This window comes from Lactuca serriola, chromosome 5, assembly GCF_051521515.1.
Source record: "Lactuca serriola cultivar US96UC23 chromosome 5, Lser_US96UC23_V15, whole genome shotgun sequence".
NCBI classification, from domain to species: Eukaryota; Viridiplantae; Streptophyta; class Magnoliopsida; order Asterales; family Asteraceae; genus Lactuca; species Lactuca serriola.
In genome coordinates this window covers 340,091,883-340,108,450 of record NC_136412.1, presented here as the reverse complement: position 1 = coordinate 340,108,450, position 16,568 = coordinate 340,091,883, and the positions used below count along the sequence as shown (strand labels likewise).

General features: G+C 38.1%; 1 protein-coding gene across 1 annotated transcript; it reads left to right on the top strand.

Annotated features, from left to right (window-relative positions):
• Window positions 1-3,184: 3,184 nt before the first annotated feature.
• On the top strand, window positions 3,185-3,640 carry LOC145051042 (uncharacterized). The gene has a single exon (XM_078999193.1). The coding sequence runs from the start codon at window positions 3,185-3,187 to the stop codon at window positions 3,638-3,640; it is 456 nt and encodes a 151-aa protein (XP_078855319.1).
• The last annotated feature ends 12,928 nt before the right edge of the window (window positions 3,641-16,568 follow it).

Below are 16,568 nucleotides of genomic sequence, written 5' to 3'. Positions count from 1 at the left end.
TGGCACTCCTGAGGCAATACTCCACCGTCTTCGCCTAGAAGCCAATAGATATGATAGGCGTCAATCGACGGGTCATAGAACACACCCTCAATATCCCACCTGGGAGTAACCATGTGAACCAAAAGAAGAGAGGACAGGCGGCAGACCGTGGTAAGGCTATTAACGTAAAAGTGGTAGACCTAGTGAGTGGTGGCATACTCAAGGAAGTAATGTTCCCAACATGGATAGCAAACTTGATCATGGTAAGGAAAGCCAATGGGGCATGGCGAATGTGCATAGATTATTCAGATCTCAACAACGCCTGCCCAAAGGATTATCATCCTCTCCCGGAGATCGATCAGAAAGTCCAATCGCTTGAAGGTTTCCGATTCAAATTTTTTCTCGATGCATATAAGCGCTATCACCAGGTGCAGATGAAGTGAGAAGATGAAGCAAAAAACAACCTTCCATACCGAAAAGGGTACCTTCTACTATCTGAAAATGCCATTTGGGCTCAAAAACGTTGACGCTACTTAACAGAGACTAATGCACAAGGTATCCGCTGACCAAATTGGTCGGAATATCGAAGTGTACGTCGACGATATGGTAATTAAAAGCCACAATGAAGAGATGTTACTCTAAGATGTGGAAGAAACCTTCAAAACACTAGTCAGAGCGCAGATGAAGTTAAATCCGGCTAAGTGTACTTTCGGAGTCAAGGAGGGACAATTCCTTGGTTGTTACGTGTCCTGGGAAGGGATTTTGCCCAATCCCACCAAAATACAAGAGTTCCTCAAGTCGAAAACTCCCCACAACCTTAAAGGAGTACATGAGATCAACGGTAGGTTAACGACACTTGGGTGATTCATTGCCAAATCCACTGAAAAGGCGCTTCCTCTATACCAAACACTCAAAGGATGCTTAAACAAAAATCAATTCAGATGGACAGTCGAAGCGAACGTGGCCTTGCAAAAATTAAAAGATGCACTACATCAACTCCCGACCCTCGCCTCCCCGCTCCCGGGGGAGACACTACAGATATACTTAGTAGCATCTGAGGAGGTTATCTCCTCTGTGTTAGTAGCAGAAAGGGAAGGGACAGAAGTAAATTACTCGACCTTGGAAAAACTGGTGCTCGCCCTGGTCTATGTAGTTAGACGTTTAAGGAGATATTTTGAAGCCCACAAGATGGAGGTTCTGACCAGTTACCCAACAAGTGTTGCTAAGGCTAGAAAAGTCTCGACGCCTAGCCAAGTGGGCCATAAAGTTAGGCGAACACGACATCCAACACCACCGCAAAACTAGCATCAAAGCCTAGGCCCTTGCTGATTTCCTGATTGAAATCCCAGATACCATCTAAGGAGTTCCGATGATAATCTTTGTCGACCCACTAGAGCTTGAGGCCGACAAAGAACTTTGGAAGTTGTACACCGATGGCCCAGCAAGCAAAGAAGGCTCAGGCATAGGCCTGATCCTCCAAAGCCCCAAAGGCGAAGAGATCACATACGCACTGCAGTTCGAATTCCAAGTATCTAACAACGAAGCAGAGTATGAGGCACCCCTGGCAGGACTAAGGCTGGCTAGGCTGAAAAAGTAGCGTTTAAGGAGGTTATCTCCTCTGTGTTAGCAGCAGAAAGGGAAGGGACAGAAGTAAATTACTCGACCTTGGAAAAACTGGTCCTCGCCCTGGTCTATGTAGTTAGACGTTTAAGGAGATATTTTGAAGCCCACAAGATGGAGGTTCTGACCAGTTACCCAACAAGTGTTGCTAAGGCTGGAAAAGTCTCGAAGCCTAGACAAGTGGGCCATAAAGTTAGGCGAACACGACATCCAACACCACCGTAGAACTAGCATCAAAGCCTAGGCCCTTGCTTACTTCCTGGTTGAAATCCCAGATACCATCTAAGGAGTTCCGACGACAATCTTTGTCGCCCCACTAGAGCTTGAGGCCGACAAAGAACTTTGGAAGTTGTACACCGATGGCCTAGCAAGCAAAGAAGGCTCAGGCACAGGCCTGATCCTCCAAAGCCCCAAAGGCGAAGAGATCACATACGCACTGCAGTTCGAATTATTAAGTATCTAACAACGAAGCAGAGTACGAGGCACCCCTGGCAGGACTAAGGCTAGCTAGGGAGGTGGGCGCAAAACAACTAGCAAATCTCGGTGACTCGTTGCTTGTCACAAACCAAGTCAATGGAGTATACGAGGCAAATGACCCTAGGATGCAGAAATACCTAGACACGGTCCGGAGTTTAGCCAACAAGTTCAAAAGCTTTTCAATAAATCAAATCTCTCAGGGGAAAAATGCAAGGGAAAACGCCCTTAGCAAGCTGGCATCTACCTCATACGATCATTTCACAAAGAAAGTGTTGGTCGAAGTACTCCCGGAAAGGAGTATTGATAACCAGAAGGTCAATACCATATCAGTCCCTCCAGAATGGACAAAACCATTCATCGATTATCTGTACCATGGCGTGCTTCCGGATGATCCAGAGGAGGCGAGAAAAGTCAAAATCAAAGCACCGCATTTTGCCATAAGGGACAATAAGCTGTACCGGAGAGGATATTTAAGCATGTGGCTCAAGTGCATCTCTAAGACAGAGGGGAAGGCGTTTCTCGAAGAAATCCATTCTGGGGACACAACAGCACATGAAGGCGCTCACACACTCACAGGCAAGATACTCCACCTAGGAGTATACTGGCTGAACGTGTACAACGATGTCGCAGGCTTAATCAAGAAAGGCAAGGAATGACAAGCATTCACACCTTTCCAAATTCAACCAACCATGCCATTGAAAAGCATCACCAACCCCTGTCCCTTCCACCAATAGGGGATCGATATAGTGGGACCATTCCCACCGGTGCCGGGAGGCGTAAAGTTTTTACTGGTAGTCGTGGACTATTTCACCAAGTGGATAGAGGCGGAACCACTGGCCACTATCACTGGCAAGCAGATGATAAAGTTCATGACAAGGAACATCTTGGCTCGCTTTGGGATCCTCATAAGTGACAATGACACTCAGTTTGAAGGAAGTCCCTTCAAGGAATGGTGTAAGGAAAAGAAAATCCACCGCCAGTTCACTTCAGTAGCGCATCCTCTGGCAAACAGATAGACGGAGATATCTAACAAAACCATAGTCAATGGTTTAAAGAAACGTCTACTCAGATCAAAGTCCGCCTGGGTAGATGAGCCCTTGACAGTGTTATGGTGCTATTGCACCACAACAAGGTCAAGACGGGAGAAACACCCTTCAGTCTAACCTATGGCACGGAGGTGGTCCTCCCATTGGAAATAATCGTTGGCTTCTTGCGAATAGAGAGTTTCGAGGAGATAGCCAACGAGGAAGGGCAACGCCAAGACCTGGATATGCTTGACAAGAAACGCGAGATAGAACAGATGCACCAAGCACTGTATAAGTCACGGACAGAGAGCTATTACAACCGCCAAGTCTGGGCCAAGAACTTCAAAGTTGGAGAACGTGTGCTAAGAAAAAACGATTCTAGCCATGCTGAACCATTGGGGAAATTCAGTGTCACGTGGAAAGGACCATACAAAGTCATAGAAGCACATAAGAATGGTGCCTATGTCCTAGAAGCTCAATACGGATGTGCCATTCCAAGAACGTGGAATGCACAGAGCATGTGTCACTTCTACTCTTAAAACAAGTATTAAAGGTAGCACCAGTGCTAGTTAACGCATTGTTTGTTCATTTTAGTATGTAAATGTAACTAGCATAAATTACTTTACTATTTTCATTTATATTTTGCTCTAACCAAAACTAGAGTAAATAAGAATGGGCAATTCAGATGCTCCTTATATCCAAATCTAAAGAGGTTTTGTACATTCACCGTGTGACAACAAGGACTGGTCATCCAACGTCACACGAGTGAAATCGTTACAAGGAGGCAACCAGGGAGTTTACATTAGAAAGGCTCATAACCTTCCTCCCAAAACATGTTCATCAACAAAAGAACATGTGACATGGGTGTAGAAGGGTTATAACCTTCCACGAACATAAAAAACAAAACTGGGTGAGCCTCAAGATGACAATCTTGGCTACACCCAGGGTCTTTAAGCAGCAGATTAGAACAAATCTCTCAAAGACCAGCTTTAGTAAAGAAAAAAGAGTTCACTAGCAAGAGAACTCTGACCAGCGGTGTAAATAAACCCCGAGTAAATACCATGTGATGGCCAACATAAACCATACATGAAACAAACAAAAGTAAACAAAATTGGGTGAGCCTCAAGATGATAATCTTGGCTACACCCAGGGTCTTTAAGCAGCAGATTAGAACAAATCTCTCAAAGACAAGCTTCAGTGAAGCAAAAAGAGTTCACTAGCAAGAGAACTCCCACCAGGGGTGTAAGCAAACCCTGTGTAAATACCATGTGATGGACAACATAAACCATACATGAAGCAAATAGAAGAATGTGCGGTAATAGCAAGCATTCATACCCACAAATACGAAATTAATATTATTAATGTCGTCGGACTCTCGGACTTTCAGGCTGCCACTGAGGGCAACAAATACAAAAAACAAAGCAAGAAATAGATAAAATTGTTCAACAGAGTTACATCAAAACAAGCCAAACACGAAAGCTACTTACCAACAGAAGTTTTATCATCACCGGGGGAAGGATCCTCGTTCTGAGACTCCTTACAGAGATTTCGAAGCCCAGCCACGTCCAGGGCGCCCAAGCGAAGATGGGTGGTAGCAAAGTCCATCTCCGTGAAAGTCACCAAGGCATCTTCCATCTCTTGAGCCCTGGTCGCCACATTCTCCTCTAACTTTGGGTCAACCTCCCCGGTGGACACTTGATCCTAGACTATCCTCTTACGATCTTACCCCGATCCACACCTGCGGCGACACAAGCTTCTTTCACAAGAACCAAGCCTTGGGGGAATTATGGACTTTCAATCAACCTATCCATAACCCGACTGAGCCCGTTGCCAAGGATCCAAGAAATATCCTTCTCCAGCGCTCCCCTTTCGAAGTTCTCAATCACAAGATCAACCTCCAGCTCTGCCATCCACTTGCTCAAACTGGTGTTCTCCAATGACAGGACCCCCACACGATCATTCAGGCCTTCCACCTCTTTCCCCAGTTTCGCCGCTTGATCTGTCAAGCTCGCCCGCTAAAGTAACACCGCCTCTTGCCTAGCCCCCAAGTCTCTCTTATCGGCTTCCAACTTCACCACTTGGGCCTTAAATTCTTCACATTCAATGCCCCTCTTGTCCAAATCGGACTGGAGGGTCTCCATCTCGGAGATGCGTTTGGCGGCCACGACTAAATAGGACGACACTTGGGCAGCAACGTAACATAAGCCGCCAACCATATGCTTGTCGAACAGGGAAATTAGAACCTCAACCATGGCAGGAGGAAAGGCGTGCTGACACCACTCGAGAGCGGTTTCATGATCGGAGACAAGATCCTGAGCAGTTAGTCTCCAAGCTGGCTTATAAGCATCCGGATGAGAACCCATCAGCAAAGGGATAGTTGTGGTTTTACCAGAAGAGGTGGAGGCAAGACCATAAGGAGGCGAATACCCAGTATTTTCCTCGGCCCCTTTGGTTGTGGGAATAGGGCTAGTTTCCTCGGTGATCCTTTCTCCTGTATAACAGGGCGGTTCAGTCGCCTCGATTTGTGCCCCCTCCAACAATTTCGGAGGACCTTCATCAGAGGCACGGTTGGAATCCTTAGAACCCCCCAGTAGGTGACTCAAATTACACTTCTTACGTAGAGGGGGTCCGGTGCTAGCTACCTCAATTCGACCGCCATAAGAGGTTTCCAATAAAACAAAACGCCTTTTAATCCGGAGAAGACTCCTCGGGGACCCGGACGGTGTAGGATCCTTCTGAGAAGCACCAGTGACGACAACATTCTGTAAGTCCGGATCCTCACTAGCACCGGCAACAATGTCAGAACCGGCAGTTGTCACAAATCCTTGGCCATAAAAAGGAGGTGGAAGAGACTCCACCAGGTCAGCATCACGAACCTGAAGCTTGCCATCATACGGACCCCGAAGAGCCTTCTCCAAAGAAATAGACTCCTCCACACCTGGTAAAAATAAGAAATAATGTCGATTAAGTCGGAGCACCGCTACAAACATGACTTGCCAATCTTCTTTTAAAAAAAGGGGGGAGAAGAGAAGCGAAAGAGATACCCTCTTTCTCAACAAAGAATTCAGGCATCTTCCCATGAGCCCTCCAAGCAGCACTCATCCCGCCAGCGGCCAAGAAACAGTCAAGCCAATCTTCACCGGTGATGTTGATCTTCTCCAAAGCATTAGCCAGTTCCTTGTCAGTGCCAAACAATACGAGAGCATGGTCGACGTACACCTTAACCCTCGGGTAGCTGAGTACCACAAAATCATCGTTTACCCACAAGAATTTCTCTTGCCAGTTCTTCTTTGACTTCTTATCATGGATAAGAATAGGGAATCCCCGTCGGTGGGAAAGGGTCTGAGTCCCCGACTGGGTAGAGGCGTTAAAGAAGTGCTTGAAAGTAGGTCCGGTTGGCAAGTGGCCTAGGGCACGACAAAGGAGTTCAAAGCCCACTATCTTATTGATAGCGATAGGGGTCAACTCTCTTACTGAAAACCCATATTCCCGGATGATCAAGTTGAAGAAATTAGTGGTAGGCAAGCGCATACCTGCCTCGAACAGGGCGATTGGGATCCCAACTTTACCCTCAAGAGGATTGTACAAATAAGCGTCAGGCAAAAGGATCTGCACCCCATGTTCAGAAATAAACCCGAACTGGAATTGAAAAGATTCCCACTCCTCAGCAGTGAGATTTCTTCCCAAAGTACAAGAAGTAGCCATGGAAGGATTTAGAGGAAAAAACAAAAAGGTTTCTTTCGAAAAGAAGCGTAAAGAAAATAAGGCAGCAAATGGGGAAAATATGCTAGGGAAGGCAGAGATTTAAATGCAAAGAAAGGGGCAGCGAACCGTCTTCATGATGAAGCCGCCGATCAACTGCAATTTCGCCCTGCCATTAGCATAGGCTATCAATAGCAGCCCGCCACATATCTGTGAGTAGACCAGAACAACTCTGCTACGTCACGAACGCAAAAGCCTACTGGTCTAAGGGACTTGTTAACGTTACCTAACGGACACGTTAAATGTAACGAAAAATGTAACAGAAATGTTACTACCTTGGCTAAGACCGGGTCTTGGCGTAAGAGAGCCAAGGCCATGGCAGCAACTCATTTTCATCACAGGGGAAGAACATTCCATGTGACCTTCTCATTCACTCACAACCAATGAGGAGGCAACAACTAGCCTGGGTGGCTCCCAGAACTGACATTACCTGATAGTTAGTTAGCGCAAATAGCTCTCCCAGTAAGAGGAAGCCACGTTTCATGCTCGCGAGGCACGGTCCCCACGATCTGTTAGTAACAGGTACAAAAAGGATCTCTTCCGCCTCAAGGAAGGGATCTATCTTCTCTCTTATGAAAATTTCCCCCAGATTTTATCTCTCTCTCTCTCTCAGAAAACTAACTTGATCGTCGGAGTGACGTCCCAGGAGAACACTCGATCGTCCTTTAACGATTCTCTTGTGATTGTGTTCTCATGCAAGCACCCAAGTCGGATCCATCATTCAATGTCCAAACCATCTGCGAACATGTCACAACAAATAGTGTTGTATCCGTTGGGAGTCTTAGGAAGTTTTTAATGAAGTCCATAACGATTAGTTCCCATTTACACTTAGGTATTTATGGTTTTTGTAGTAGTATTAAGGGTTTTTGGTACTCTACCTTGACCTTAGCACATGTCAAGCATTTGCTCCCATAGGTGGTAATATTTGCATTCAGGTTCAGGCACCAATACTTTTTATTTAAGTCATTGTACACCTTGTTAGATCCTAAGTGAACTGAATACCTTATCGTGTGAGCTTCATCCAAGACCAAAATCTTGATATCACCGAACTTTGGTACCTAGATACGGTCCATGAAATGTAGTGTTCCATCATCCTTGGTCTCGAATTGCTTTTCCATTCCTCGTAGACATTCCTATGCCTTATTTTCTTCTTTAAGAGCTTCCAGTTGAGCTTTTATGATTTGGACAGGGATATTTGATTGTATAATCAGGATAAGTGCTTTCACTCTACGAGGCTTAGCTCATTCCTTTCTCCTTAAGGCATCGACTACGATGTTTGCTTTGCCTGGGTGATATCATATTTCACACTTGTAGTCATTCAACAATTCTAACCATCTTCATTATCTCATGTTAAGTCCCTTTTGATTGAAGATGCGTTGAAGACTCTTGTGGTCAGTGTATATGGTGCACTTCGTGCCGTATAGGTAATGTCGCCAAATTTATAAAGCGGAAATCATAGCTCCCAACTCTAAATCTTGGGTGGTGTAATTGTTCTCGTGCACCTTAACTTGATGTGAAGCATATGCGATGACGATGTCTCTCTACATAAGTACACACCCCATACCCTGATGTGACGCGTCATAGTAGAAGACAAAATCTTCAGTTCCTTCTGTGAGTGCCATAATTGATGCACTACACAACATATGCTTTAACATTTGGAACGCATATTCTTGTTTTTCTTCCCATTTAAACTTCGTGTCCTTCTGTGTCAATGTTGTGAGGGGTTTAGCTATCTTGGAGAAGTTCTCGATGAATCTCCAATAATAGCCTGCCAATCCTATGAATTGGCACACCTCCGTTGGTTTTGTAGGTGCTTCCCAATTCTTGATTGTTTTATTTTCCGAGGGATCAACGTGTATCCCCTTGCTGCTGACCACGTGCCCTAAAAGTTAGGCTAGCATAACAACTAGGTATCTATGTGTTACATTTACAGGTGGGTAAGTTAGAGTGATAATTAGACATAATATTACCCATAAAAGTTGGGTAGGATACCTACCAGGCATAATCTTACCCTAATGTAATATGCATAATTATATAACTAATTATGCACAGTTAGTAATAATTATGAAATCAGTAGTAGTTTGACATGTATCCCCCCTCCTTGTAAAGGTTCAAAAACTATAAAAGTGGGGTTGTAAAGTCACCCTTGAAGCTTGAACCGTTGATGTAGGGTAGAATCGGGAAGCCGTAACTTGATAGTCGCTCAGGAGGTAGGGGTGTTGAATTCAAGAGAGAGTGATGGTTGTATAGAGGTGTGAGAACTGAACTACCGGAGCTTGCTATTTATATCAAGTTTTTATGACGTGCGTCGTGCAGGATATGCATGTGGCTCCATTAAGGGACCTGCCACGTGTCCTCCATACATTATGCCACGTCACCCGTATCCTGACGGATCTTAGACGTCAGAACGCGGGTCGTACGTGACACGCAGTATTATGGGAGTTACAAGAATTCAGTTTTCTAAATTCCGAAACTTTCGTGTATGAGTTCCGTTTTCGACGATTATTATATCCTTGTGTAAGTCTTAACGTACCCTTAAACTTTCTTTTAGGTCATTTTAGCTAATTTTACTTTCACTTTTAGCCCGTATTTTATAACCGTTATGATTTTTATAAAAATCATAACTCTCTTGTTCGTGTTACTTTTTATGCGTTCTTTGTCTCAAAATTCCTAGTTTGAGAAGTACTACGAATTTTCTTTAGGTGACTTTAGCTAAAAGACAACTGTTCCCTCCGTAGTTTTCGATTTTCATCGTTGTAACTTTTTATGTGCGGTACATTTTTATTTAGGTGTTGTTTGTTTTTCTCGAAGCGAAAATTCATAAAATCTGCGGACCAGCTCTGCAACCATCTGGAGTAGAAGAGATGACCAAATGGCTACAGACTGTAATAAGAAGCATACTTGTTTTTTAACATCTGCAAACTGCTGCAATAAACTTAAATTTAAATAAATTGATTTTACAAACTGAAAATAATTTTTCAACACCAAAAACAATTATAATCTTACAACATTACAATAAATTTCATACAACCAAATTATTCTTAATTTCACGTTCTCACACATTTCATCTACACATTTTTGAATCAGAAGGAATACCATGACACACATACACATAGAGAACATGTGTTTTGAAAAGGATAAACAAAAGGGCCTTACTTTTGGCGTGTTTAATGCATGCAAATAAAAACCAAGGAAAGAACAACATGAAATTACCAAACCTTCTTCTATATCAAGTATCAACATATTCCTACTCTAAAAAGAAAAAAAAACAACACGAAGGCCTTGCAACTATCTTGATTCTATCAGCGCGTCTTGAGTTCCACCAATTTAATTGTTGAAGAAACACCATTTGCTTTTACTTTTGATGATTCAAGATGTAAACCAATACGTGAAAATATAGACATATTAGACATATTTTTAATTTACTATCTTACTCTAAAATATATGCACAAATTAGAGATATTTGTAAAGATTAAAATATGACATTTCAGCAAAGATAAAATCATTTCAGCACACAAATATGAGCATTTCAGCAAAGATTAAACCATTTCAGCACACAAGAATCAGAAAAAATAAACCATTTCAGAACACTTGAATCATGAATCAGAAAAGAAATTTCGATTTTAGCAAATCAGCATAACAGCAACATCAACACACAAGCAAATCAGCAAAAAAATATCAGAAAAAACTATGCAAGTGAAGCAAATCAAAAAATTGATTTTGACATGTTTATGGCATTTCAGCAAACCAGAAAAATCATTTAAGCAAAAATCAACAATCGATTTCAGAAAATCAACACAACAAAATTGATTTCATGATATGTTATAAGAAAGGTACCTGTTGCTGCAAGTGATTTATGAGAGCTGCAATGCTGCAGAGAGAAACTAGAGTAGAGGAAGACGGCGACGAAGGGCTGAGGCCGGTGAGACGACGGTGCGAGGCTGCAACTAATCATCGACGATCAGAAGGGGAGAAGGGAGAAGGATGGAACGAAGGAAGAAGGATGGAGCGACGCTGTGTGAATTTTTTGTATCCCATTCCTTTTTTTGTTAGGGTTGAGAAGTGTTTAGAAGTGGTTGGTCTAATGCTGCACCAGGAAGCAAACACACATAGATTTTTTAGTTAGAAACCTTTTAAAAAACAAACAACTACAAAAACCTAAATGTTACGCGTGCTCTGGGCATCGCAGGTAAAAGTGATCTAAAGAGGTTTTTTTTTTTAAGAAAAACAAACAACCCCTTACTGTATAAATCCTACCTCTCCCATACAAAGTTGGATTTTTACGAAGTCTATATTTTTCGGAATCCCGTTGACGTGTACATTCTAAAATGTTAACCTTCTCATAAGATGACACGATTTTTCACGCACTTATTTTTTAGCCTAATATTTGACGTAGTTATACAAGTTAAGGACAAAAATCTAATATATTCCTTCATGTATTGAAATATTACATTTTCGTTTTATTACATGACTCTAAGATGCTAAATTCTAACGGCAGATGGTGACATATTTTTTGGATTGTCAGAAGAATGCTTGTTAATCATGTGTTTATTAATACTACTGTGAATGTTTTCATTTTGGTTAATGTCATAAAAGGGTAACCAACTATCCAAAATGTTTTAAAATATCATTCAACTAAATATTTAACGAAACTACTACACTAAAATGTTGATTTAATCTTTTAAACAGTTGTAAATAGCAAAAACATGTCTTGTCTTATTGCAAAGCTAATTTTCAAAAATTGATGAATGTATCATCCCTACATTTGGATATGAGGGGGAATGTTGAGTTGTGGAACATTATCTTCCATTTAACATTTAGTAACATGGTTTAGGGGCAACATCCCCAAGAATATCTTTTTTCCAAGGTATGCAGTGCAGCTGCAATGTTTAGCACAAGGACTGTGGTGCTTGAATCAAGGTTTGCGGTGTACTACACAAGGAATGCAATGCTCAACATAAGGTTTGTGGTGCTCGATAACCAAGGCCACAGTGCTCTATCAGAAGCTGCAGTGCATGGTCTAGAAAACTCGTTCAATTGATGACATTTTTTAGGCTCGACCAATGAGCAGTTAGGTCAACTTATTATTAAAAATAGATCTTTTTGTACCTATGTAATCTCAAACATAAAAGTGTGTATGTCGGCTATATTTCTAATACAAATGTCTCTTTAGTTCGTTAGTAGATTAACCAATCACTTTAATCGTGTAAAGCATGTTAAATTCTTGTGTTTATTTTGTTCACATCTTTAAATTGGGATGTTTTGTTTTTTATCGATTCCTTAAATTCTTGTGTTTATTTTGTTCACATCTTTAAATTGGGATGTTTTGTTTTTTTATCGATTCCTTATTCCCTACAAGGAAAAAGGAAGACATCAAAGTTACAACTGAAAATTATGGATTTTTATCAGAAAAGTCTCAAACTTTTGGGAAAAGTTTCAACAAAGTCATAATTTTTTTTTAATAAAAAAACCCAGAAAATTGGATAATTTAAAAAGTTTAGCCGTCAGTGACCCAGAAAAGGAGCGGAACAAGGATCGAACTCCTAACCACTAGATAACCCGCACAACGCCCTTACCATTAGGTTGTAGACATTTTTGTTAAACAATGCCTCATTTAGACTATATGACACTAATAACACTGAACAATAAATGAGAAAAACGATAACCAAAATATTCGAACTCAAAACCTCAACTTGAAAACCAGGCACCTTATAAACCAAGCTAGATACCACTTGATGTTCTTCCACCTGTCTTTTACTATATAATGTGTAACTTGAATAATAATTTTAATTATAATATTAAGATTTTCTAATATTGTTAATATTATTATTGTTATTACTATTATTAAAAATAAATAATTAAACTATTTTTTAAATTTGCTTTTATGAATTTAAAATACATTTTAAATGTATTTATACATATTTTTCATAATACTCGCTATATTAATATTATTAAAATAATACATAAAAAATAGTATAAATACATTTATAAACTTATAAGATCTTTATAATTATTATGAAACATACATATAAAAACTTTATACGTATAAAATCTGATTAATATGATTTTATATGTATTTTTTAAAATAATATTAATAATAAGGAATATTATGAAAAAATATATATAAATATGCTTAAAATGTATTTATATAATAATATTCATAAAAGCAAATTTAAAAAAATAGTTTAATTATTTATTTTTAATAATAGTAATAACAATAATAATAATAACAATAACAATAAATCTTAATATTATAATTAAAATTATTATTCAAGTTACACATTACATAAAAAAACAGGTAAAAAACATCAAGTGGTACCTAGCTTGGTGGATAAGGTTTTTGGTTTCCAAGTTTGAGGTTTTGAGTTCAAATATTTCGGTTATCGTTTTTCTCATTTATTGTTTATTGTTATTAGTGCTATATAAATGAAATGAGACATTTTTAACAAAAGCCTCTACAACCTAATGGTAAGGGTTTGTCCAGTTGTCGGGAGTTCGATTATTTTTTTTTTTGAACATTTTCTTTTATTTTCAACTTAAAATGCTCACGTTGCATGCCACCTCAGTAGGTGACCTGTTAAAAATGTCACTGAGTGCTAAATTGTTTAAATTATCTGGTTTTATGGGTTTTTTTTATTCAAAAAGAAAATTTTATGACTTTATTGAAATTTTTCCGGAAAATTTGAGATTTTTCTGATAAAAACCCATAAAATTATCTATATAAGGAACGATTGTGTCATTTTTTCAATACATGAAATTGGAGTTATAACATTTTGCATTCCTAAGTCTAATTTGATTAAAAAAAGATTTTAGATTTGAGGATCGATCTAATTTTTGGCAATTTTCAAATTATGAACAATTTATAAATATATAGATTGGGGGTAATTTGTAGACGGCTAAAATTTCAAAATAGCATATGTTTTTTTATACAAAATGAAAAGGGTTAGTGGATAATCATTAACCAATTATTTGAAATATATATATATATATATATATATATATATATATATATATATATATATATATTCCATTCAACTAAAAAATATTAATATAAGTTAACAATCTATTGTTTGTTTTTAAAAATACAATTATTAGAATTATATTTAAAAAAAAACACAATAGTTTGAATGATATTTTATAAACTAAAATAATAGTTCATTTTAATAATATTTTTTTTTAGTTGAATGTTAAAACACTTTAATAATTAGTTACTCTTTTATAATACTAGTTTGTAACATGTGGGAACTATGGTGTCAAAAATAATTAAATTTTGATAGTAAAATTTCAGAATTATTAATCAGTTATGTTAAATAAATAATTTCAAATAATTTATTAATTAAGAGATATATCAAAATTTTAAAGTTAGTTATAACTTCAAATTTAACATATAATTACAAAAAGTAAATGTTTCTATAAAAAGTTTAAAATCTATTATTTAAAACCTTAACATTATTAACTGTGATAGTGATTTGCCTAATATATGTCACTGACACATAACACGATATTAATGAGGAGTTGTATTAGAGTGACACATGATAAAAATAGATTAAAATTATTAGTTTATTAGTATAGGGAGATTAACCTTTTTGTCATGCTTGACCTGACATTTTGGAGGCCTTTTGCGAAATCAAAATGATACCCTATAAAAAAATTCTTATAAAATATTATTAAGTAAATTTACTAACATTAAATGCAAAACTCAATGTTGCTAAAAAAACATGTGGTAAGTTCATTACCACAACATCATGTCTTAACTCATTAGATGTTTGAGTTTCTATGGTCATAGATATTCACTGGAATATCTTCTTTGTCATCACTATTACCATTCAAAATGATTGTCTTCATTTACGCAAGACATATCTTCTAACACTTACAGTTCAACTTCTTATGTAGGTTCTTCCATAACATTATGGACTTATTCTTTATGTTTTTCCACAGCTTAATGAACTTCATCTATGTTTTTTTGGCACTTGCATTTCAGCTGCTTCTTCTCTATGCTTTTCCACAATTGATTCTTCATTACGATGGTATTCTAATATTTCTTTGAGAAGCCCAATGCCACCAACACCCTAAAATCTACTGACAATTTACTGACACAGTTATTAGGTTTTATTATGGTTTATTTTTTTGATGAGTTTATAAAAATCTATAATGTTTACTTGAACTTATCTTAAAAAAACACATGTATTTTTTCGAATATAGATACTTTCCTTAATGTGAAAATATCCAAACTATTATTATATATTTGTTCCTAAATTCAGAGGGCTCTTAAAATTGAAAGACCTGTGTGACGGTAACCCTGGCACACCCCAAAGCCACCACTGCTTTTTGTTATGGGAATATGACTTATGAATGTAATTAACTTTTCGAGTTGTTCATATATAGGTAGCTATCTTTTTTTTGTACACATCTAGGTAACAAACTTTTTGGAACTGTTCACATATGACCATTATGACCTGTTGTAGCAGGTTACATCCAGCTACAGCATGTCATAATGGTTATATGTTAACACTTTTAACAAGTTCGTTACCTAGATGTGTACAAAAAAATAGTTACCCAAATATGAATAAAACCAAAAGTAAGAGTAAATTACACGAATGACCCCTATGGTTTGGGAGAATTTGTGTGTTTGGTCCCTAACTTATTTTTTTAACTCGGATGGTCTATACTGTTTATTTTTGTTGCGCGCTTAGTCTCTGTCTTACCTAAAAAGACTATTGTGACCTTATTAATTTATTTTTTTAGTTAATTTTCTTATTTATGTATTTGTTTTTATATGTTTAAAAAAATTAATAGGCTCCACATATCTGTATCACCTCACCGTAAACTTGAAACCACATTTGAGAAATTTAATATGGGTCGCACAGGTCACCATCACATATTTCATCATCTGTAACTTCTATTTTATTTCCATCTTTAGTGATATGGAAGTCTTCATCATCCTTTTTTTTGGTCCTTCAACTTTGGCAAACAAACAACATAATACACTGTCTCTTCACTTTAGTGGGCTGTGGTGTTGGTTCGCTGAAGTTGAAAGACCGAAAAAGAATAAATGGTGAAGGCGTCGATGTCATTAAAGATGGAAAAGAAATAAAAGTTGAGGATGATGAGAGATGGGATGGTGAGGAGATACAGATATGTGGGGTCTATTAGTTTTTTTAAGCATATAAAAAATACATAAATAAGAAAATTAATTAAAAAAATTAAATTAATAAGGTCACAATAGTATTTTTAGGTAAGACAGGGACCAACCACAACAAAAAAAAAATAGTAGGGATCATTCGAGTTAAAAAAAATAAGTTAGGGACCAAAAGTACAAATTCCCCCAAACCACAGAGACCATTCATGTAATTTACTCTTACTTTTGGTTTTGTTTATATTTGGGTAATTTTTTTTTTACACATGTAGGTAACGAACTTGTTAAAAGTGTTTACATGTAACCATTATGACATGCTATAGCCGGATGTAACCTACTACAGCAGGTCGTAATGGTTATATGTGAACAGTTCCAAAAAATTTATTACTTAGATATGTACAAAGAAAAGATAGTTACGTACATATGAATAAATTGAAAAGTTAATTCCCTTAATTAGTCCTATTCCTTTTGTTACTCCTTACACACATAGAGCCCCGAAACGAGGGTATATTAGAAATTCAACATAAAATGAGGGTATATTAGAAATTACATAAAAGAGGCGTATTTTA